The 24,416-nt window shown below is 41.9% G+C and overlaps 1 protein-coding gene across 1 annotated transcript in view; it reads left to right on the top strand.

Moving 5' to 3' along the window:
- Positions 1-24,416, top strand: part of CFAP47 (cilia and flagella associated protein 47) — a 1,094,449-nt gene that overhangs the window by 1,037,889 nt on the left and 32,144 nt on the right. The window contains 2 exon segments of the mRNA XM_075333814.1: positions 9,437-9,608; positions 23,401-23,562. Coding sequence (XP_075189929.1) covers positions 9,437-9,608; positions 23,401-23,562 — 334 coding nt within the window.

Below are 24,416 nucleotides of genomic sequence, written 5' to 3'. Positions count from 1 at the left end.
CGTTGCCACTAATTGGGCCACACACACCCCACTTGACTGGCATCGGTTGACCCCCCTTTTGAAAAAGAAAAAGATGCTTTGCATGAAGCACTCTCAAAAATACGCGTGCCTTTCCCGTCCCCTGGCTGACCCAGGGGAAGAAAAGTCCTCTGAGAGCCATGACTTGTTCATCTTGGTTCTTTTATAAACACAGCGAGGGGACTCCAACCACAGTCTCCCTCGTTGCCACTAATTGGGCCACACACACCCCACTTGACTGGCATCGGTTGACCCCCCTTTTGAAAAAGAAAAAGATGCTTTGCATGAAGCACTCTCAAAAATACGCGTGCCTTTCCCGTCCCCTGGCTGACCCAGGGGAAGAAAAGTCCTCTGAGAGCCATGACTTGTTCATCTTGGTTCTTTTATAAACACAGCGAGGGGACTCCAATCACAGTCTCCCTGGTTGCCACTAATTGGGCCACACACACCCCACTTGACTGTCATCGGTTGACCCCCCTTTTGAAAAAGAAAAAGATGCTTTGCATGAAGCACTCTCAAAAATACGCGTGCCTTTCCCGTCCCCTGGCTGACCCAGGGGAAGAAAAGTCCTCTGAGAGCCATGACTTGTTCATCTTGGTTCTTTTATAAACACAGCGAGGGGACTCCAACCACAGTCTCCCTGGTTGCCACTAATTGGGCCACACACACCCCACTTGACTGGCATCGGTTGACCCCCCCTTTTGAAAAAGAAAAAGATGCTTTGCATGAAGCACTCTCAAAAATACGTGTGCCTTTCCCGTCCCCTGGCTTACCCAGGGGAAGAAAAGTCCTCTGAGAGCCATGACTTGTTCATCTTGGTTCTTTTATAAACACAGCGAGGGGACTCCAACCACAGTCTCCCTCGTTGCCACTAATTGGGCCACACACACCCCACTTGACTGGCATCGGTTGACCCCCCTTTTGAAAAAGAAAAAGATGCTTTGCATGAAGCACTCTCAAAAATACGCGTGCCTTTCCCGTCCCCTGGCTGACCCAGGGGAAGAAAAGTCCTCTGAGAGCCATGTCCACATTGTCAGTGGACAGACACGTGTGCTTATCTGCCAGCAGACCCCCAGCAGCACTGAAGACAGGTTCCGAGAGAACGCTGGCTGCAGGACACGACAAGATCCCCAAGGCGTACGTGTCGAGCTCAGGCAATTTATCCAGATTGGAAGCCTAAAATGAGCAGGGCTCAAGTTGCACAATAATGGAATCGATGTTTCCTTGCATATACTCATATATCTGTGTGTCCTCCTCTTTTTCCTTGTCCAGCTGTTTTGTTTTCGCATCAGTATATATGTCCTTGTCACTTTCCCATGTGTTGTGAGTTGTTTGTCACCTTTTGGACACCTTTGAGGGTGTTTTCTAGGTGTTTTTCTGTTTTTGTGATTGCCTGCCATTGTTTCCTATGCAGTTCGAGTTCGGTTCGTCGAACGTTCGACGAGCCGAACTCGAACGGGACCTCCGTTCGGCGAACCGGCCTCGAGCCGAACCGGGACCGGTTCGCTCATCTCTATTAGTAATATTGTGAAAAAAAAAACATTTTCTTTTCCTCCTAGAGAATATTCATAAATCTGATCGATTCTTTAGTTGATTCCTTCAGGCAAGCTGAAAGTAACTGTGGATTTGTAGTTCTAGCATAAGGATGTATCTTAATGGGGAGACCCTTGGGGACAATCTAAATTGTTACGTGATTTTCCAAAGCTTTTATTTTTCAATATGATTTTCTATTTTCCTTATAGCAGGTGTATAAATCTTTAATGAGTGTTTTGACAGAGAATGTATTTGTTACTCCTCTAAGTGGATCACTATTGAAAAGACTTGATTGGCATCCTCTAACCCCGAGTCCGTATTGATTGGGTCAGATAAAAAACGTGCCATGCTACAACTAAAGACAGTAGAACATATGTACCAGTTTCATGAGAATCATAAAGAAAACATAAATATCCCCTTTAAATATCAATCAAGGAGATCAATTATCCAAGGAATTGTCAATGAACCACAAATTAGACCATATAATTTGGTCTCCTGGGTTAGTATTATGTCAAGGCCATCTATGGCAGTGTGCAGGACACATTTCAAAGGGTATTGTTAGATGTAGCATGTAGCAGAGCTCAGAAAAACTACCCCTGCCCAAACTGCAGAATTCTGTATACAGTGTGTCCACCCATATCCTGTCCACCGCCATTAACTTGAGAATGGCGGCAGCTATAGGAATGGAAGTGGTGTCTAGGTATAGTAAAGTATCCATGCACTACGCAATGAAACCACCTATAGCGCCACCTGGTGGAAAACAACGGAGTTAGCATTTTTATCTCAAAAACAAAGCGAGATAGAGAAAGAAGTGAATTAAAAAGTTGTAGGGCATCGTCAATTGAATACGAATCGACACCTTACATACATAAATGCTATGATATGAAACCCATGACCCCCCCCCCCCAAAACATTGAATGCTGGTCACGCATATGGCACTCATTCAACTTTGATGCTCAAAGTGGCCACCGACAGCTGCAATGCACATCTGGACTCTGGACAGCATACTCTATCTTGCTGCACGCTGTGCAATATAGTAGGTGACACGTTTGCACAAGCATCTGTGATACATTGTTGTAGGTCTTGCAATGTTGGTGGAGGGGTCGCATACACCTTCTGTTTGATGTGACCTCACAGAAAGAAGTCCAATGGGATCAGGTCAAGTGAGTGTGGAGGCCACTCCACCCAGCCACCATACCCAATGACTTGTAGGAAGGTCTCCATGAGGTATCGCTTCACATCCGCAGCCTTGTGAGTTTTACACATTCTAATCACAGCATTTCTGTATGCAAGGTGTCGATTCATATTGAAGTGATGATGCCCTACAACTTTGTAATTGACTTTTTTCTCTATCTCATTCCGTTTTCAAGATAAAAATGCTAACTCGGTTATTTTCCACCAGGTGGTGCTATAGATGGTTTCATTGCGTAGCGCATGGCTACTTTACTATACCTAGACACCTCTTCTATGCCTATAGCTGCCGCCCTTCTCAAGTTAATGGCGGTGGCAGGATATGGGTGGACACACTGTACATTGTATAGTGACAGTAATCTGCTAATCACTGCTGGGGGCATAGTTGGTCTACCAGGCTTGGGAGACCTATTCCCGGCAATGTTAATATCCTGCTGATAAATGATTGTATAGAAACAACAGCACACAGCCCTTTAAGTGACACCTCTCTGAAATCAGTGTCTTAGCCCTCATGCTGTCCTCACGTTACATAGCAAAAACTTGCTGACCAGTGCCCTTTTAAATCTAGAAGAGATTTAATGTGAGTTTCATAAACTTGCATTCAGAAAGCATTTTCTGCTCCACAAAAAAAGACAGCATCTCAGCTTGGAAGTCTAAATTGTGGCCATGTGATTCAAAAGAGGCACATCCAGAATAGGCAATCTTTTCTCACTCTTTCGTCTGTCAGATTACGAGGGCATCTGTGTAAAGCCCGCTTCAAGTCAACTCAGATATTTTTAATTGGATACATAGGTGGACTCTTTCTGGGCCAGTCCAAAACTGCGAGCTTCTTCTGGCGAAGCCTTTTTATTGCTGATTTGTATGTATACTTAGGGTCATTGTTGTGCTGAAAGATTAAATTCCTTTTCATCTTCAACTTTTAGCAGATGCCTTGCAAAGTTTTTTGCAACGTTGACTGATATTTGGAACCATTTGAAATTCCCTCAATCTTGCCCTATGGCCCCATGTCAGCTGCCGAAAACCAGCCTAAAAGCATAATGCTGTCTCCACCATGCTTCATTGTGGGTATAATGTTCTTTTGGTGATGCACAGTGTTTGCTTAATGCTGAACATTAGAGATGAGCAAATTTTTTTTTGTTGCACACTACATGGGATCATGCAGTTGTTACCCCCAGTGTGCACTGTTCAAACACTGCAAGAGACTCACACTGGGCTGAGAACCAAGCGTACCTAAGCATAGCGATGCTTGCGCTAGTGGTGTTTGCACATAAAGCAAACAAACTTCAAACCCAAACTCTGTTTTTTTATGTTGTTGTTCAGTTTAAAAACCAAACCTCGGGTTTGCTCATCTCTACCAAGCATACCTTTTGAAATTATGGCCAAAACGTTCAGCCATGATCTCATCAGATCATAACACATTTTCCCACATCCTTTTGGCAGACTTAATGTAGGTTTTGGAAAAACATACCTGTGTTATATGTTTTGTTTTGTAAGAGAATGCTTCTGTTTTGTCACAAACCAGACAAATGAATAATACCGGAGGTTGTTTTGACATGCAATATACAACTAGTACTTGCTCCTTTAATATTGTTGTATGCCTCTTGGCAGCAAAACGCACAAATATTCTTATACTTCTGTAACCACATTATTATAATTGAGTTATTTTTCCCTTTCAAAATAATTTCAGTTTGTTTCTCAATAGATTTGTACAGATTAAGGGTGGAACATTTTTAAAACTATTTTTCTTGGTATTGTTTTTTAATGTAATATTTCTCAATTGGTTTGTATAGATTATGAGTGAGATTAAAGGTGGAAAAATGTATAGATTTGTATTGTATAGATTGTATATAGATAGCTATCTATGTATAAAATAATATAAGAAAATAAAGAATAACTGTGCTATTAATTACCCATTTGCTGTCCTGGACAGAGAAGAGAGGGCAGACCTTTACATCCTTTAATCCCAATTAGTAGACTGTAGGTGCTCTGTCAGATAATTAATACAAAGTACAGAATAATATATTACAATATTTATTTTCAAAGGAAGTGAAAACTAATTATGATACATTTTGAATCAATTTATTTTACAAATTAAGATGTTATTTTTAAATATATTTTTTACATTTTATTTTGATGGGTTTTTTTATGTTAATTTTTTTTCCAAGTGGAAACAAAATATCCTGTAGAAAAGATTTGAAATTAGGAAACATTATTGCAAGAAATATCATTATAAACTCGCCTTAGGGAACGCTTAGAACAAAGAGAAGTGTACTTTTTTAATTCCGTGTTTCATTTCTGTCATAAAGCTATGAACAGTCTGTACTTTCTCATATTAAACTTTGAGCTTATTTTTGTTTCTTTATAACTGATATATTAAAGAAAATGTACTTTATGAATATACAGTAGCTACCATGTGAATGCTCCAAAAACAATTTAAAAATACAAGAAAATAATGTGATAAGCAGCATCTAAAAAAAGAAGCAGAAAATGTGATATAACCATTAATATATCCCATATTATCCACGATTATCCTACTAAATGGCTTCCTGCACTGACTTATAGTATCTGATTTCTACACAAGACTGCTTTCATACTGATGTGCATGTAAATGTATTGATATGACATGAGAAAAGCACAATAAATAATTTATTATTCTATACATAGTTATGTAAAATACTACAAAACATGTAATGAAAATACTTAAATACTGTTTTTATAGGTGAGTTCTGTATAAGGTTTTAGCTGTTGTTGTGATTATCCTGAAAATGGCAACATCTAGATTCAATATAATAATTTAATATATGACACCTAGATCACAATAATTCTGCAACCGGTATAACTACTGCATGATGTTTCTAAAGTAATGTACTTGCTAAAGTTCTCTCAATGTGACTAAAGGGTGCTTTGGACGCTGCGACATCGCTACCGATATATCGTCGGGGTCACGTTGTTAGTGACGCACATCCGGTGCCGGTAGCGACATCGCAGCGTGTGACACCAAGGAGCGAAAATTCGTTCAAAAACGGTGAACGTTGACACATCGCTCCTTTCCTTAATATCGTTGCTGCCACAGGTACGATGTTGTTCGTCATTCCTGCGGCACCACACATCACCGCAGGAACGGTGAATATCTCCTTACCTGCGTCCACCGGCAATGAGGAAGGAAGGAGGTGGGTGGGATGTTACGTCCCGCTCATCTCCGCCCCTCCGCTTCTATTGGCCGGCCGCTTAGTAACGCTATGACGCCGAACGCACCTCCTCCTTGAGGGAGGGATTGTTCGGCGGTCACAGCGACGTCTGTGACAAAGTATGTGCTTATGACGCTGCCATAGCGATAATGTTCGCTACGGCAGCGAGCACCAAATGTCGCACGAACGACAATGGCAGGTGCTATCGCGCTCGACATCGCTAGCAATCGCTAGCGATGTCGCAGCATGTAAAGCACCCTTTAGACCTTGCTTAGACGTCTATGGATCACATACATATATCTTTCTGTGAATTTCATGGGTAGAACCTACCCATTAATGTCTATGGAGCTATTCACATGTCAATGTTTTGGGGTTTTATTTGCAAACCATGGAGTCAAATCCCTAGGTGATTGGAGTAATGGATCAAAATTACTAATACAATTCTATGGGTTCATGAACATCATATGCAGCACACGTTTAGCATAAATGTGCAAAAAAATAGTTAAATATATAAAGATGTAAGGCCCACACACCTTTAGTACTAAATTGATGCACTAATCTGCTACTTCCATTATACAAACATATAGTGTATATAAGTGATGCGTCAGCATAACACGATAAGTGATTACATGAACCCCAAGATTCCTTTAAATGGTGAAAATATGCAGTACTTAGTTAATGTTTGTTTTTTATTAAAGAACGCCAAACCCATCCAATGATTTCAAGGTGTACTTAAATATGGGTGGTCCCTATCCTTAATGTCCTACCTCTCTATGTTCTAAACTAAGTCTCATCTGAATGAAGAAGTGGAAGAAAACCAGGAATAGCTCCCAAATAAAACATTGTCTGGGAAGGATGTGTATATTAGGTTGCAGAAACACTTCAATGTATGCTACAAAAAAATATAACGCTCGTACACTTTAACTCTTAAAGTAATGTACTGGTGCACAAATGCGTAATAACAATAATAATAATAATACATATAAATACACAATAGGATAGTACACTGCAATTAATGAATACATGAACTCAACTACTGTTGTAAACATTAAAAACTTAAGGCTACTTTACACACTGCGATATCGGTCCCGATATCGCTAGTGTGCGTACCCGCCCCCATCTGTTGCGCGACACGGGCATATCGCTGCCCGTGCCGCACAACATCGCCCAGAGCCGTCACACATACTTACCTGTCCGGCGACGTCGCTGTGACCGGCGAACCGCCTCCTTTCTAAGGGGGCGGTCCGTGCGGCGTCACAGCGACGTCACTGAACCGCCGCCCAATCGCAGCGGAGGGGCGGAGATGAGCGGGACGTAACATCCCGCCCACCTCCTTCCTTCCGCATAGCGGCCGGGAGGCAGGTAGGGAGACGTTCCTCGCTCCTGCGGCGTCACACGCAGCGATGTGTGATGCCGCAGGAACGAGGAACAACCTCGTTACTGCTGAAGTAACGATAATTGGGAATGGACCCCCGTGTCGCCGATTAGCGATTTTTCACTGTTTTGCAACGATGCAAAATCGCTAATCGATGTCACACGCAACGGCATCGCTAATGCGGCCGGATGTGCGTCACGAATTCCGTGACCCCAACGACTCCGCATTAGCGATGTCGTAGCGTGTAAAGCCCGCTTTAGTTTGAGAAAACTATAAAAAAAAAAGGTATGTCTCTTGGAACACAGGGAGCCTACAATGCAAACAAAAATTGGCAAGGGGTTAACAATATGTCAATAAAATAATTGATATTTAACATGTGTATCTTGTACAGTCGAGAAATCTTTCACTATACTCATACAGTTGGGATCTATTAACCCCTTCAGCCCCCGGCCGCTTTCCGTTTTTCCGGGTTTTTTTTGCTCCACTTCTTCCGAGAGCCATAACTTTTTTATTTTTCCGTCAATCTTGCCATATAAGGGCTTGTTTTTTGCGGGACAAGTTGTACTTTTAAATTTAACCATAGGTTTTACCATATAGTGTACTGGAAAAAAAGCAAAAAAATTCCAAGTGTGGAAAAACTGCAAAAAAGTGTGATAGCATAACAGTTTTTGGGATATTTTTTTCACCATGTTCACTATATGGTAAAACTGATGTGTTGCTCTAATGACTGAGGTCAGTGCGAGTTTGTAGACACCAAACATGTATAGGTTTACTTGTATGTAAGGGGTTAAAAAAAAACACAAGTTTGTCCAATAAAAGTGGCGTACATTTTGCGCCATTTTCCGAAACCCGTAGCGTTCTCATTTTTTGGGATTTATGGCTCAGTGATGGCTTATTTTTTGCATCTTAAGCTGACGTTTTTAACCGTACCATTTTTGCGCAGATGCTACGTTTTAATCGCCTGTTATTGCATTTTGCGTAAAACTTGCGTAAAACGTAATTTTGACGTTTGTAATTTTTTTGCCGCTATGCCATTTACTGATCAGATTAATTGATTTTACATTTTGATAGATCGGGCATTTCTGAACGCGGCGATACCAAATGTGTGTATATTTTTTATTTTTTTAACCCTTTAATTTTCAATATTTTTTTTACTTTTTTTTTTATTTACTAGTCCCTCTAGGGGGCTATATGGATCAACAATCCAATCACTCTGCCCTATCTGCTGATCACAGCTACACAGCTGTAAACAGCAGATATGTTCACTTTCTGCTTCACTCGGCTCTGGGCCGAGTGAAACTGAAAGTGACTCATGTTACCTACAGGCGTCATCACATGAACCTGTGCTACCATGGCAACCACCGAAAGTCATGTGATCAGGCACGAGACTTCCGGTGGGGGCGGCGGTAAGTGAAAGTAATGGCCGTGCGCATATACATCTCGCTGCCAGACTTTGGCAGCGAGATGTATGGGGTTAAAAGTTGCAGGTGGAAGTGATTCTACTTGTAACTTGCAGGCGCACATGTCAGCTGTTAAAAACAGCTGATAGGTGCGCGGATCGCCGCGACCTGCCCACGGCAGGGGGCGTGGATTAACCTCACACGATTCATGATGGATAGAGCCGTCATGGGTCATGAAGGGGTTAAAGGGAATCTCAGCAGCCTAAGGTAAGCAAAGAGACCCTGGGTGTGGCGGTTATGACACAATCAGAGTTTTTAGATTTAATAGAGCAGCACAGCTAGGAAAGCTGCGCTGGCCCACACCAGGCTCTCTATGTGCAAAGTCTATAGACAGTGAACTGCTAATCACAACAGGGGGTGTGCTGGACTAGCTGACATCTATTTGACCTAGATAATCTCCTGTAGGTAAAACAAAAATAACAGGTAAACAATAGTATGGACCTTGGTAAGAGAGACATCACTGAAATCTGTGTTTTAACTTCCACAGCATGGTGTCTTCACTTCAGATAACATAGCAAAAACCTGCTTGCTAACAGATTCCATTTAAAAGTGTATTCATACTGAAGCAAATATTTGCAGTAGTGAAATGTAAAGGACAATTAAAATAAAGTCTTTTTAAGTCACCTCTGTTTGTGCTATTCAAAACTATTCAAATATTTTTATAACATTAGGTTTCACTACCACAGAAGAATTTTTATATGAAATTAGGTATGAATCTGAAGAATTAAAATTCCAGCTGGAACCATCTGTGGGAATTGAACTAGTGAGAAAGGAACGTGATACACCATCTGGGATTGTCACATTAATTTTCAACATCATTTTTGCACCCAACAAGTCAATGAGGTAAAGTGTTACAGGCTTGAAGTTCTGCTTAATTAGAAGTCAACATGGAGTCTTTTAAAGGTTGTTTTTATTAATAATAATAATTTATAGGAATAAAGCAACATGACATCCATTTAGTTATTGTAGTGAGTTATTTCTGAGAATGTATCATTTAACAACAATGGTGTGAAATGCATAAATACATTCATTTATAGACTGCTATCACTATGGTCTGACACAACCTGCAACATAGCTTCATTGCTTTCACCCATTTATTCATTACATTGTTTTATAGATTTCTTAATTAAAGGGAACCTGTCACCGGATGTTCATAATACTCACCTAACGGTCGGTGCGGAGCAGACTGGTCGGATGGGCGTCTCCATTCTCCTGGTCTCGCGCCTCCTCTTTCAGCCATCTTTGTCCTCCGTCTGAAGCTAGTGTGGATGACGCGTTCTATGTCATACACACAAACCGACATTGAGGTCCTGCGCAGGAGCACTTGATCAACCTTGAGCAGGGCAGATCAATGTGCGCCTGTGCAGGACCACACTGCCGGTTTGTGTGTATGACGTAGAACACATCATCCACACTAGCTTCAGATGGAGAACGAAGACACTTAGAATGTTTTAAAGCATTTTTATTACTTTCCGCAAAGTCAAAAGTTTACATACATTTTATTAGTATTTCTTACCATTGCCCTTAAACTGTATGACTTGGGTCAAATGTTTTGGATATCCTTCCACAAGCTTCTCATATTAGTTGGTAGGAATTTTGACCCATTCCTTCTAACAGAACTTGTGTAACTGAGCCATGTGTGTAGGTCACCTTGCTTACACCTGCCTTTTCAGCTTTGCCCATACATTTTCAATAGGATTGAGATCAGGGCTTTGTGGTGGCCACTCCAAAACATTGACTTTGTTATCATTAAGCCACTTTGTTACCAGTTTGGCAGTATGTGTCGGGTCGTTGTCCATTTGGAAGACCCATTTCCGCCCAAGCTTTAAACTCCTGGCTAATGTCTAATGTCTTGAGATGTTTCAGTATTGCCATATAATCTTCTTTTCTCATGATGCCATCTATTTTGTGAAGTGCACTAGTCCCTCCTGCAGCAAAATAACCCACACCATTATGCTCTCACCTTCATGTTTCCCAGTTGGGATGATGTTCTAAGGCTTCAAAGTTTTTCCCTTTTTCTTCTAAATGTAACAATGGTCATTATGGCCAAACAGTTCAATTTTAGTTTCATCAGACCACAGGACATGTCTCCAGACATTAAGATCTCTGTTCCTGTGTGCATTTGCAAACATTAATCTGGCTTTTTTATGTTTCTTTTCTTTTGGAGTAATGGCTTTTTCTTAGCAGGGTGGCCTTTCAGCTCATGTTGATGCGGTACTCATTTCACTGTGGATAATGACATAATCTTACCAGCTTCTGCCAGCACCTTCACAGGGTCTTTTGCTTTTGTTTTTAAGTTCATATGCACATGCGTCACAGCGACGTCACCCGGCAGCCATCCAATAGCAGAGGAGGGGCGGAGTTGAGCGGCCGGAACATGCCGCCCACCTCCTTCCTTCCTCATTGCTGGTGGACGCAGGTAAGGAGATGTTCGTCGTTCCTGCGGTGTCACACGCAGCGATGTGTGGTGCCGCAGGAACGACGAACAACATCATACCTGCAGCAGCAACGATATTAAGGAAATGAACGATGTGTCAACGAGCAACGATTTTTCACGTTTTTGCGCTCGTTGATCGTCGCTCATTGGTGTCACACGCTGCGATGTTGCTAACGGCGCTGGATGTGCGTCACTAACGACGTGACCCCGACGATATGTCGTAAGCGATGTCGCAGCATGTAAAGCACCCTTTAGTGTATGTAAACCTTTGTCTTTGCAGAAAATAATAAAAATGCCTTAAAACATTCTCTCTCATTATGCTGGCATTTTCCAAATATAAATAATTTTAGTAATCTTAATTGACCTAAAACAGGAAAGGTTTATTCTGATTTCATACCAGATAGTGAGAAAAACATGCATATGCATAGATAGTGTATGTAAAATTGTTTACAAGAACTGAAGTGGTTGATACCTTTTAATGGCTAACTGAAAAGATGGTAATAATAGCAAGCTTTCGAGACTACTCAGGTGTCTTCTCTCTTTTGAAGAGACCTGAGTAGTCTTGAAAGCTTGCTACCATCTTTTCAGTTAGCCATTAAAAGGTATCAACCACTGAGGACTTCAGTTCTTTTAAACAATTTTTTATCTCTACTGGCTAACACGGTACAAAGATATATTTTACCTGTAGATAGTGTATGTAAATTTCTGGTTTCAACTGCATGTAGTGTGTGTTAATATACTCATATACCGCCACTTCCTCTGGTATCCAGTGCTGTTATTACGCTCCTCTGTTTAGTGACGTCATCACTTTTTAGACTACCCGGTTCACTCTATATGCAATGTAAGCTTATGGAGCCTTGTTCTGACACTTCATAGGTTTACACTGTAAAAGTCACTTCAAGGTCATACAGAGCACAGTGTGATTTAGAGAGTCTGAAGAACAGTGATGACATTAAGTAGAGGAACAGAATGGCACTCAATACCAGAGAAGACAGTGGTAGGAGAGTATATTAACAAACAGACTATGCTACATACATACAGCGGGTGAAATGAGTATTAAACAGTCACCAATTTTCAAAATACTGTATATACTCGAGTATAAGCCAACCCGATTATAAGCCAAGGCACCCAATTTTACCACAACAAACTGAGAAGACTTATTGACTCAAGTATAAGTCTAATGAGGGAAATGCAACAGCTACTGGTTGTAATGTGCCCATATTGTCCTCTCTACAAATGTGCCCATCTTTTCCCCCGTAGTAATGTGCCCCATATTGTCCTCTGTAATAATGTGCTCCATATTGTCCCCTGTAATAAAGTAACCATTTTGACCGCTGTAGTAATGTGCCCATATTTTCCCTGTACAAATGTGCCCAAATTGTCCCCTGTAGTAATGTACCCATATTGTCCCCTGTAGTAATGTGCCCATATGATCTACTATAGTAATGTGCCGACATTGTCCCTTGTAGTAATGTGTCCATATTGTCCCCTGTACTAATTTGTCCATATTGACCACCATAGTAATGTGCCTATATCGTCCCCTGTACTAATGTACCCATATTATCCCCTGTAATGTGTCCATATTGTCCCCTATAGTAAAGTGCCCATATTGACCCATGTATTAATGTGCCCATATTGTCCCCTGTAGTAATGTCCCCATATTGGCCCCTGTAGTAATGTGCCGACATTGTCCCTTGTAATATGTCCATATTGTCCCCTGTACTATTTTGTCCATATTGACCACCATAGTATTGTGCCCATATTGTCCCCTGTACTAATGTACTCAGATTATCCCCTGTAATGTGTTCATATTGTCCCCTGTAGTAAAGTGCCCATATTGACCGCTGTAGTAAAGTGCCCATATTGTCCCCTGTAGTAATGTGCCCATATTATCTCCTGTAGTAATGTGCCTAAATTGTGTCCTGTAGTAATGTGCCCCATATTTTCCCCTGTAGTAATGTGCCTATATTGTCTCCTGTAGTAATGTGCCCCGTATTGTTCCCCTGTAGTATGCGCCCATATTGTCCCCTGTAGTAATGTGCCTATCCTTTAGTAATGTCTTGATTCCAGTCTGCTTCTTGTCCCCTATTATGCCGTTATTCACATGCTCACAAAAAATTATTCTCACCTGTCCTCCATTCCCACGTTGTCTTTTTACCTGCTTTTTGCGGACCCCAGGCACATAGATCCCTCTGTGATCGCAGCCGGTGCAGGAGCCGCCACTGTTGTTGTCTGTGCTTTACTTCAGTTGAATGCTTTGCGGCACTGAAGTAAACGCTGACGACCAGTGGCGTAACTAGAGTTGGATGGGCCCCGGTACAAAGTTCAGACCTGGGCCCCCCCTCCACATACACCGACACTTGGGGTAGGGGATAATGACACTGACACTCGGGGTACAGGATAATGATGCTGACACTTGGCTCATACCCACAGCACCCAGGTTTCCTATTATCTGAAATCCCTCTATCAGCACCCAGCTTTCCTATGTTCTGATATTTATCTTGTCCTCCGCACCCAGCTTCCCCATGCTCTGCTATACATCATTCCCTCAGCACCCAGTTTTCCCATATCAGAGAATGGGTAAGCTGGGTGCTGAGAGAAGATGTATATCAGAGCATAGGAAAGCTGGGTGATGAGGGAAAGAGCCTTTTTCCCTCAGCACAAAACGTTCCCATCCCCTGCTTGTATCTTTGTCCCCCCTTGTATATAGTTCTCCAAATACTATAATGGCCCCCACATAGCCTTCCAAATAGTATAAAGGGTCCCACATAACCCTTCATATTAGAGTGCAGCTCCATAGTCCTCCATGTATTATAATGCATTTCCCATAGTTCTCCATGCATTACAATTCACCCCATAGTACTCCATATATTATAATGCAGCACATAGTCCTCCATGTTTTATAATGCACCCCATAGTCCATGTATAAAGTAGATTCCATAGTCCTCCATATATTATAATTAGAGATGAGCGATTTTCGAGGTTCGCCAATTTCATGTTTGAGTGATTTTGGGGGGTGTTTGCTAAAAGCTCGACAGTTCGAGTTAGGTTCGAGAACAGTTCGATCAGCAAAAATGTGGCTTTTCACAGTAAGGCTATGTGCACATGTTGCTATCTTCATGCGTCCTGCGTCCCCAGCACAATACCTCTCTCTTTCCTACTCACCGATCACGGGCACGTCGCTGCATGGCTGTCAGAAATCTGCGGCGTCTTTACCTCTTTAGAAAATGGCTGCCGCTTCATTATTCAATCAGGTATTCTGTGCTTTCCCCGCCCACCGGCGCCCATGATTGGTTGCAGTCAGACATGCCCCCACGATGAGTGACAGCTGTTTCACTGCAACCAATCACAGCCACAGGTGGGCGGGTAGATATCGTGCAGTAAAATAAATAAATAATAATAAAAAAAAAAAAAAAATGCGGTTCCCCCCCATATTTGATACCAGCCAGGATAAAGCCACATGGCTGGAGGCTGGTATTGTCAGGATGGAAAGCACCACATTATCGGGAGCCCACCACCCTAACAATATTACCCAGCAGCCGCCCGAAATTGCCGCGCACATTAGATGCGACAGTCCCGAGACTCCACCCAGCTCATCCCCAATTGCCCTGGTGCGGTGGCATTCGGGGTAATAAGAGGTTAATCATGACAAGCGTCTCCCCAAGACACCTTCCATGATCAACCTGAAAGTGAAAGTAAAGAAACACACACACAGCGAAAAATCCTTTATTTGGAATAAAAGACAAAAACACACCCTCTTTTACCAGTTTATTAATCCACAAATACACATCCAGGTCCGACGTAATCCACACGACACTGTCAGCTCTGCTACATGAAGATGCAGCAGCACTGTAGAACACGATCGCTCTTTGTCCTCTCAACGTAGCAATGAAGTGAATCGCGCTGTCACCAGAGACTTCACTCTGCAATGCAGACGTCAAGATTACCAAATCTGCCTATCGTTCTCATTAGAGGCAGTAGCTCAGTGGATAGAGCGCTCGCCTAAGAAGCATAACTTCATGAGTTGTAGTCCCGGTCCCGGTAAAGAACTTAATTTATTTTTTTTTATTTTTAATTTTAAATGATATCGTGCAGTAAAATAAATAAATACATTTAAAAAAAAAAAGTGGTTCCCCCATATTTGATACCAGCCAGTATAAAGAAACAATATAACCCAGCAGCCGCCCGGAATTGCCACATCCATTAGATGCGACAGTCCCGGGACTCCACCCAGCTCATCCCGAATTGCCCTGGTGCGGTGGCAATCGGGGTAATAATGAGCTAATCATAGCATCTCCCTGAGACACCTTCCATCATTAAACTGAAAGTGAAAGTAAAGAAACACACACAGTGAAAAATCCTTTATTAGGAATAAAAGACAAAAAAACACCCTGTTTCACCATTTTATTAAAATCCCCAAATACAGTTAGGTCCAGAAATATTTGGACAGTGACACAAGTTTTGTTATTTTAGCTGTTTACAAAAACATGTTCAGAAATACAATTATATATATAATATGGGCTGAAAGTGCACACTCGCAGCTGCAATATGACAGTTTTCACATCCAAATCGGAGAAAGGGTTTAGGAATCATAGCTCTGTAATGCATAGCCTCCTCTTTTTCAAGGGACCAAAAGTAATTGGACAAGGGACTCTAAGGGCTGCAATTAACTCTGAAGGCGTCTCCCTCGTAAACCTGTAATCAATGAAGTAGTTAAAAGGTCTGGGGTTGATTACAGGTGTGTGGTTTTGCATTTGGAAGCTTTTACTGTGATCAGACAACATGCGGTCTAAGGAACTCTCAATTGAGGTGAAGCAGAACATCCTGAGGCTGAAAAAAAAGAAAAAATCCATCAGAGAGATAGCAGACATGCTTGGAGTAGCAAAATCAACAGTCGGGTACATTCTGAGAAAAAAGGAATTGACTGGTGAGCTTGGGAACTCAAAAAGGCCTGGGCGTCCACGGATGACAACAGTGGTGGATGATCGCCGCATTATTTCCTTGGTGAAGAAGAACCCGTTCACAGCATCAACTGAAGTCCAGAACACTCTCAGTGAAGTAGGTGTATCTGTCTCTAAGTCAACAGTAACGAGAAGACTCCATGAAAGTAAATACAAAGGGTTCACATCTAGATGCAAACCATTCATCAATTCCAAAAATAGACAGGCCAGAGTTAAATTTGCTGAAAAACACCTCATGAAGCCAGCTCAGTTCTGGAAAAGTATTCTATGGACAGATGAAACAAAGATCAACCTGTACCAGAATGATGGGAAGAAAAAAGTTTGGAGAAGAAAGGGAACGGCACATGATCCAAGGCACACCACATCCTCTGTAAAACATGGTGGAGGCAACGTGATGGCATGGGCATGCATGGTTTTCAATGGCACTGGGTCACTTGTGTTTATTGATGACATAACAGTAGACAAGAGTAGCCGGATGAATTCTGAAGTGTACCGGGATATACTTTCAGCCCAGATTCAGCCAAATGCCGCAAAGTTGATCGGACGGCGCTTCATAGTACAGATGGACAATGACCCCAAGCATACAGCCAAAGCTACCCAGGAGTTCATGAGTGCAAAAAAGTGGAACATTCTGCAATGGCCAAGTCAATCACCAGATCTTAACCCAATTGAGCATGCATTTCACTTGCTCAAATCCAGACTTAAGACGGAAAGACCCACAAACAAGCAAGACCTGAAGGCTGCGGCTGTAAAGGCCTGGCAAAGCATTAAGAAGGAGGAAACCCAGCGTTTGGTGATGTCCATTGGTTCCAGACTTAAGGTAGTGATTGCCTCCAAAGGATTCACAACAAAATATTGAAAATAAAAATATTTTGTTTGGGTTTGGTTTATTTGTCCAATTACTTTTGACCTCCTAAAATGTGGAGTGTTTGTAAAGAAATGTGTACAATTCCTACAATTTCTATCAGATATTTTTGTTCAAACCTTCAAATTAAACGTTACAATCTGCACTTGAATTCTGTTGTAGAGATTTCATTTCAAATCCAATGTGGTGGCATGCAGAGCCCAACTCGCGAAAATTGTGTCACTGTCCAAATATTTCTGGACCTAACTGTACCCCTTTAGGTCCGATGTAATCCACACGACACTGTCAGCTCTGCTACAGAACACAAGTGCTTTGTATCAGCTCCATGTAGCAATGAAGTGAATCACGCGGTCAGCAGAAACTTCAGCAATGCAGACTTCAAGATTACCAAAATAACTTCACAAGTTCTAGTCCCGATCCCGGTGAAGAATTTAATTTATTTATTTTTTTATTTTTAATTTTAAATTATAATTATTATATATTTATAATTATAATTTAATTTATTTATGCACTGAGGGGAGGAGCCGGACATCAGCTGTGAGCCGCGGGACACACCTCTAAAATCGGAGCAGTTCACGGAATGAGGCTGCATTGCTCTCTCCTCTCTCTCTCTTCTCTCTCTCTCTCCCCCCCCCCTCTCTCTCTCTCTCTTTTTCTCTCTCTCTTTTTCTCTCTCTATCTTTCTCTCTCCTTCTCTCTCTCTCCCTCTCTCTCCTCTCTCTCTCCTCTCTTTCTCTCCTCTCTCTCTCTCTCTTTTTCTCTCTCTCTCTCGCTCTCTCTCCTCTCTCTCTTTCTCTCTCTCTCTCGTGCTCGTCTCTCTCTCCTCTCTCTCTCTTTTTCTCACTTTTTCTCTCTTTTTCTGTTTTTCCCTCTCTCTCCTCTCTTCTCTCTTCTCGCTCTCTCTTCTCGCTCTCTCTCTCCCTCTCTCTCTCCTCTCTCTTTTTCTCTCTCTCTCTTTTTCTCAGTCTCTCTTTTTCTCTTTTTCCCTCTCTCTCGCTCTCTCCTCTCTCTCCTCTCTCTCTTCTCTCTCTCTCTATTCTCTCCTCTTCTCTCTCTTCTCTCTCCTCTCCCTCTTCTCTCCTCTCTCTCTTTCTATCTCTTTTCTCTTTTTCTTTCTTTCTCTCTCTTTCTCTCGCTTTCTTTGTCTCTTTCTCTCTCTTTTTCTCTTTTTCTCTCTCTCTTTTTCTCAGTCTCTCTTTTTCTCTTTTTCCCTCTTTCTCACTCTTTCTCACTCTCTCTCCTCGCTCTCTTTTCTCTCCTCTCTCTCATCTCTCTCTCTTCTCTCTTCTCTCCTCTCTCTCTTCTCTCTCTCTTTCTTTCACCTCTCTCCTCTCTCTTCTCTCTCTCTCCTCTCTCTTTTCTCTCTTTTCTCAATCTTTTCTCTCTCTTCTTTCTCTCTCTCTCTTTCTCAGACCTGGCGATGATCAACTGATGCGGTCGCCTGACAGAATCAGCTGACACTATAAGTCCAGCGGTGTGGCCGGCTTTTTATCGCCCGGCCGGCTAATCTATCAGCTGATGCTGTCGGACAGGAGTCTGCACTGAAGTGTGTAGTCTGTTGGGTTTTTTTTGCACTGATGTATCAGCTGATTGTATAAAAGCCGTTTATACAATCAGCTGCTGTGTCATGTGATTCAGGCACTTGAACCTGACACATCATCTGACCGCTTTGCCTTCCAGCAAACCGATCAGATGATATTGGATCTGGATTGGACGGCGCGGGACCCCTGACCCAGGATTACTGCGGAGGGGGGTTCTTTATTTCAATAAAGATGGAGTCACTAATTGTGTTGTGTTTTATTACTAATAAAAATATTTTTCTGTGTGTTGTGTTTTTTTTAATCTGTACTAGAAATTCATGGTGGCCATGTCTAATATTGGCGTGACACCATGAATTTCGGGCTTAGGGCCAGTTGATAATATACAGCCAGCCCTAACCCCATTATTACACAGTGACCCATCACCAGGGCAGCTGGAAGAGTTGGATTCAGAGCCAGAAGATGGCGCTTCTATGAAAGCGCCATTTTCTGGGGTGGCTGCGAACTGCAATTCGCAGCATGAGTGCCCAGAAAGCTTGGCCACCCTGAGCTGCGGATTGCAATCCCCAGCTCCCTAGTTGTACCTGGCTGGACACAAAAATTGGGTTAAGCCCACGTCATTTTTTTTTAATTATTTCATGAAGTATGCTGAGCCTTGTAGTTCTGCAGCTGCTGTCTGTCAGTATGGAGGAGAGCAGACAGCAGCTGCAGAACGACAAGGCTCAGCATGCTCCATTCACTAGTGTATGCAGGAGGGAAGACAGCAGCTGCAGAACTACAAGGCTCAGTATACTCCATCCAGGACTGTATGCAGGAGTTTTTTGCCCACCACAAAAAAAATGAGGTGGGCTTTGCTATATTTTTGTATGCTAGCCAGGAACAGCAGGCATGTGTGGCTGCCCACAACCCCCAGCTGCCTATTTGTACCCGGCTGGGAACTAAAAAAATAGGGAAGCCCTTTTTTTAATTATTTCATGAATTTCATTAAATAATTAAAAAAAAAAACGGCATGAGCTTCGCTCCATTTTTGTGTCCAGCCAGGTACAACTAGGCAGCTGGGGATTGGAATCTACAGCATAGGTTAGCCCAAGCTTTCTGGGCCCCTCTCCTGCGAATTGCAGTCTGCAGCCGCCCCAGAAAATGGCGCTTTCATAGAAGCGCCATCATCTGGCGCTGTATCCAACTCTTCCAGCAGCCCTGAAGCCGGGTGGCTTGCTGGGTAATAATGAGTTAATACTAGCTTTGTTTTACTAGCTAGTATTAAGCCAGAGATTCTTAATGTCAGGCAAGTTTGACCCAGCCATTAAGAATCTCCAGTAGAGGATTAAAAAAAAGACACCACACAGAGAAAAAATACTTTAATAGAAATAAATACACAGACACACTTAGGGACTCCATGTTTATTACTCCCTGTCAGCCCTTCATGATCCATGGTCTTCTGTCTTCTTTCTCCTTGAACCCATGCAGCTCTGCTACATCAGACAGCACAGCATGGGAGGAGGAACGTTGCTGCTCCTGTGCAGTCTATTTACTCAGTGAGTGAGCAGAAGCTGCGTGCTGTAAGCGGTGACGTCACCGCTGACAGGCGGGTTGCTATAGCAACGGTGATCTCCGTTATTCACCGGCTGTGGCATCCAGTCCTTGCATGTGTCTGACTTTGTAAAGAGTGCCCACATGCATGAACGGGGAAGCCGACCATGTGCCAAGCATTTTGCCGGTACATGGAGATGCTGGAACGATCACCGCGTACCGGAGAGATGCACTGACAGGACCTAGCATGACATCTAGCCATGTGACCAGTCTGTAGCCAATGAGATAATAGACACTTGACTGGTCACATGCTATTTTGACGTCACGATAGGTCCTATCATCAGTGCTGGTTACCGGGAGGACGCAGTGATTATTGGAAGGAAAAGCGGTGGGAGACAGAGGGCAGGACGCGTCGCGGGACCTGTAAGTGTTATGGCAATGTTTATTAACTGTATGTGTACATGTATAATGTGTTTTTATGTGTTTGTGTTTGCCTCCCATTGTTTTCAATGGGGTTCGAGTGGTTCGTCGAACGGTTCGTCGATTGTTCGTTGAACGGAGCCTCTGTTCGGTGAACCGAACCGAACTCGAACTCTAGGGGGGTGTCTCATCTCTGCACATAACTAAATTTATGGACATATATGAAAAAAAATTGTTTAAAATAACAGAGAGTCCTCAGTGGTTGATACCTTTTAATGGCTAACTGAAAAGATGGTAATAATTGCAAGCTTTCGAGACTACTCAGGTCTCTTCATCAGGCATGGTATAACACAAAATCTGAAGAGGCACATATTTATACACAACAGGACAGCAAGAAAATATTCTAAAGTCCTGTTGTGTATAAATATGTGCCTCTTCAGATTTTGTGTTCTACCATGCCTGATGAAGAGACCTGAGTAGTCTCGAAAGCTTGCAATTATTACCATCTTTTCAGTTAGCCATTAAAAGGTATCAACCACTGAGGACTCTCTGTTCGTTTAAACAATTTTTTTTATCTCTACTGGCTAACACGGTACAAAGATATATTTTACTTGGACATATATGGTTTTATGTCTTTTGCCTGTGTTGATTGGATAGGTTGTTACTGACATCTGGTGAGAAATTCATGTCAGTAACACTTTTAGTAATATATTTACTTAGAAAATTGGTGACGTGGTCAATATTTTTTTCACCCACTGTATATGCACCAATTCAGTAAAAAAAAAAAACTCGGAAGGACTTTTTTAACAGTGCTAAATAATTTGGCTACCAAAAATGCTTCATATGCAGTTTACATGGGACTATCACATATATAATGTTTGGTAAGGCTAAATAATACATTCGAATAATAAGTGACAGTCAGCACAGAATGACTGTTCAAAACAAGTACATGCGCTTGGTGCATTATGCTGTGGTGAAACATTTCAGTGTAGCTTCCCAACAGCTTGTTTTCCCTCCATCTCTGCCCTTCTCTGTCTCTATGAAGCCAGGACATCAATCAAAGAAGAGGGGTGGATGAAAATAAAGGGAAAACAAGCAGTTAGGAAGGTGCACGTAAATGTTTGGCCACACCATGATACGATGAGCACCTGTACTTGTTTTGCACTTGTTCTGTGCTGACACAGTCTCTATAAAGGGAACCTGTCGCATCCAAAAATGCTACAAGGATAATAAAGAGGTTTTACTCTTCAAGCCGCCACTTGATTCTAATTATTGGGAAACTGCAGGAAAAAGACCAAAGAAAATAGAAAAATAGAGGACAATTATATGCTGTAGACCAAAAATACACCCTCTAAAACAAATGCTTTATTAATTACAGTTAAAAGTCAAATTGTTAAAAAACTATGCAGTGTAATGACTATCATAGTTTTGATTTGGACTAATTTCATGTAAAGTGAGTGCAGAAGTCAAAACAACTAGTGAGTGGATAGTGAGGTATAAATCTATACAAGCCGATCTCAGATGTGATAATGATAATAGTAGAAAAAGGGGGGCCAGCAAGGGACTAGCTATTCCTTCCCTCTCTCCTACCTACATGGTGCACCTTATTTCTTTGGATACCCCCTGCTGTGCGTCGACTGCCCCTATTCTATCCCTATTAAACTATTGTTGCCAAAAATGGCACCCGTCACCAAAAGTGTAAGTAAAAGTGCCAACACAGCCTCAACTCCGATTATGAGGTATTCAAAAATAGTTTCCATAAATATAGTAATGATAACAACTCAGTCATAGAGCAGACTCACAGGGGAATAAATCACTGGAGGCTGTATAAAAAGGTTGTAGAGGGAGAACGGAAGCTACACAAAAACATCAATATGCTATAGGCTTAAAAGTAACTAAGATCCCAGCAAGGGATAACTTATCTGCTGGGATCATCCAGCAAAAAATCCTGATGCATTTCCCCCCTCCTTTTGCGGGGTTCATCAGGGGAAAGTGAATGGACTCACAGTAGGTCCATAAGCATTAAGGCCATCTTACAAATATTCTTATATCCAAAAGAGCAATTTCTATGGCCCGATGAACAGTCCCCAGATTGAGACTGCATACCCGTAGTGCAATAACGGGATGCCTCACAAACAGAGGTTAACCCCCCCATCAGTCACTTGGAGAGTGAAGCAGAAACTTAAATATTTGGCCACACCATGATACGATGAGCACCTGTACTTGTTTTGAACTTGTTTTGTGCTGACACAGTCTTTTTAAAGGGAATCTGTCACATTCAAATACTACAGGGATATAAAAGGTTTTACTGTTCAAGCAGCCACTTGATTCTAACCATTGGGGAGGCGCAGGAAACTATTTCCGTCACCGCTTACTACAGTGAGCTTTGGTTGTCAACCTGCTCTTCATACACAAACATGCTACAAAGCACACTGTCAATCATAGTGCCGTGCCTTCTCTGTAGTAAGCAGTGTCTATAATTGTTCCCTGAACGGCCTCCATGACTGGAAGTGAGTGGCTACCACGAGAATATAACTTAAAAAAAAAATGAAGTTATACTCTCGTGGTAGCCACTCACTTCCAGTCATGGAGGCCGTTCAGGGAACAATTATAGTCACTGCTTACTACAGAGATATATATATATACACACATACACTGTATATACTGTACATATGCAGGTGAAAAGAGATTCCGGACATGACAGATTCCCTTTACATCTACCTGTGTTTCCTTAGCAAAGTGGCAGAAGCCAAACTTAAGCATAACTCGAATGCAAGAAGAATTTCCAAATATAATGCAGTTCATACCCATATTTGAAATTGTTCTCATCAATGTCCACCATCTGCATCATCTTACAGTTTTCATTATTGTATTGCTTTTTTAGGCATTCTGCTGTACTTGTTGTACAATGTGTAACTGGTGGAATCTGGAAGTTTCCGATTCAGTTTATTGCCACTGAACCAAATGTGGATGATGTAATTCAGATTGAAGCAGCCGGACTAAACAAAGAATCAGCCATTGGCTTTCGACTAACTAGTCAGACAAGGTAGTTAATTTATTTTTCTTTAATACCATTACCAGTGGTAGTGTTACATTACAGCTGATTGGTGACTTTGGGCAATCGCCTCCCTTTTTGTGTGCAGTAGTTTTGATAAATCTCCTCCATGATATTTGTGATGAACATGTTTGTTTTTATGTATAGTATTAATATTATACACATACAGTTGAAATCAAAATTATTCAGCCACCATTGCAATCTAGGTTAATTGGATAAATTTTGGACTTTTCTGATGATTACAGGAAGCCAAAAAACACCCCCAAAAGAACAATTTAAGTACCTTAACAGAACTAATATAGCACCTGGCTTCTCCAAATCAAACACAAAATGCCACTTTTAGTGACTATTGCAGTCAGGGAATTATTCAACACTTTCAAAACAAGTGGCTTTATTAGTTTGTAGAAGCCCCTTTGGCTGTTGTTTGTAGCACTATTTCTCATGAGAATGGGCATCCAGTTCACTAATATTTCTTAAATTGTATGCTTCACCCGCCTACTTCAAATAGTGTCTAATATTTTCGATTGGGTTTAACTTAAGTAATTGTGATGGCCGCTCCAGAAGCTTCCAGGACTTCCCAAGCCTTGGTACACTTTAAGGAATCCTTGGTATCACTGTCCTGCGTGAAGGTCCAGTGATGCCTAATCTTTATCTTCTTCACAGAAAACAGGATGTTTTGTCCTAGGATTCCTTGATACTTGATTGAATCCACCCATTGTAATTTTCCAATACCAAAAAAAAAGAAGCCCCAGAACATTAGTGAGTCACCATACTTCACTAATTCCTGGGTGTTCATTTCAGCGTGTTCTTCATTCTTGGTGCTATAGACACACTGATCCATAGGC

This window comes from Anomaloglossus baeobatrachus, chromosome 2 (genome assembly GCF_048569485.1).
Source record: "Anomaloglossus baeobatrachus isolate aAnoBae1 chromosome 2, aAnoBae1.hap1, whole genome shotgun sequence".
Lineage (NCBI taxonomy): Eukaryota > Metazoa > Chordata > Amphibia > Anura > Aromobatidae > Anomaloglossus > Anomaloglossus baeobatrachus.
The sequence above is the reverse complement of the archived record's forward strand: the minus strand, read 5'-3'. Positions and strand labels throughout refer to the sequence as shown.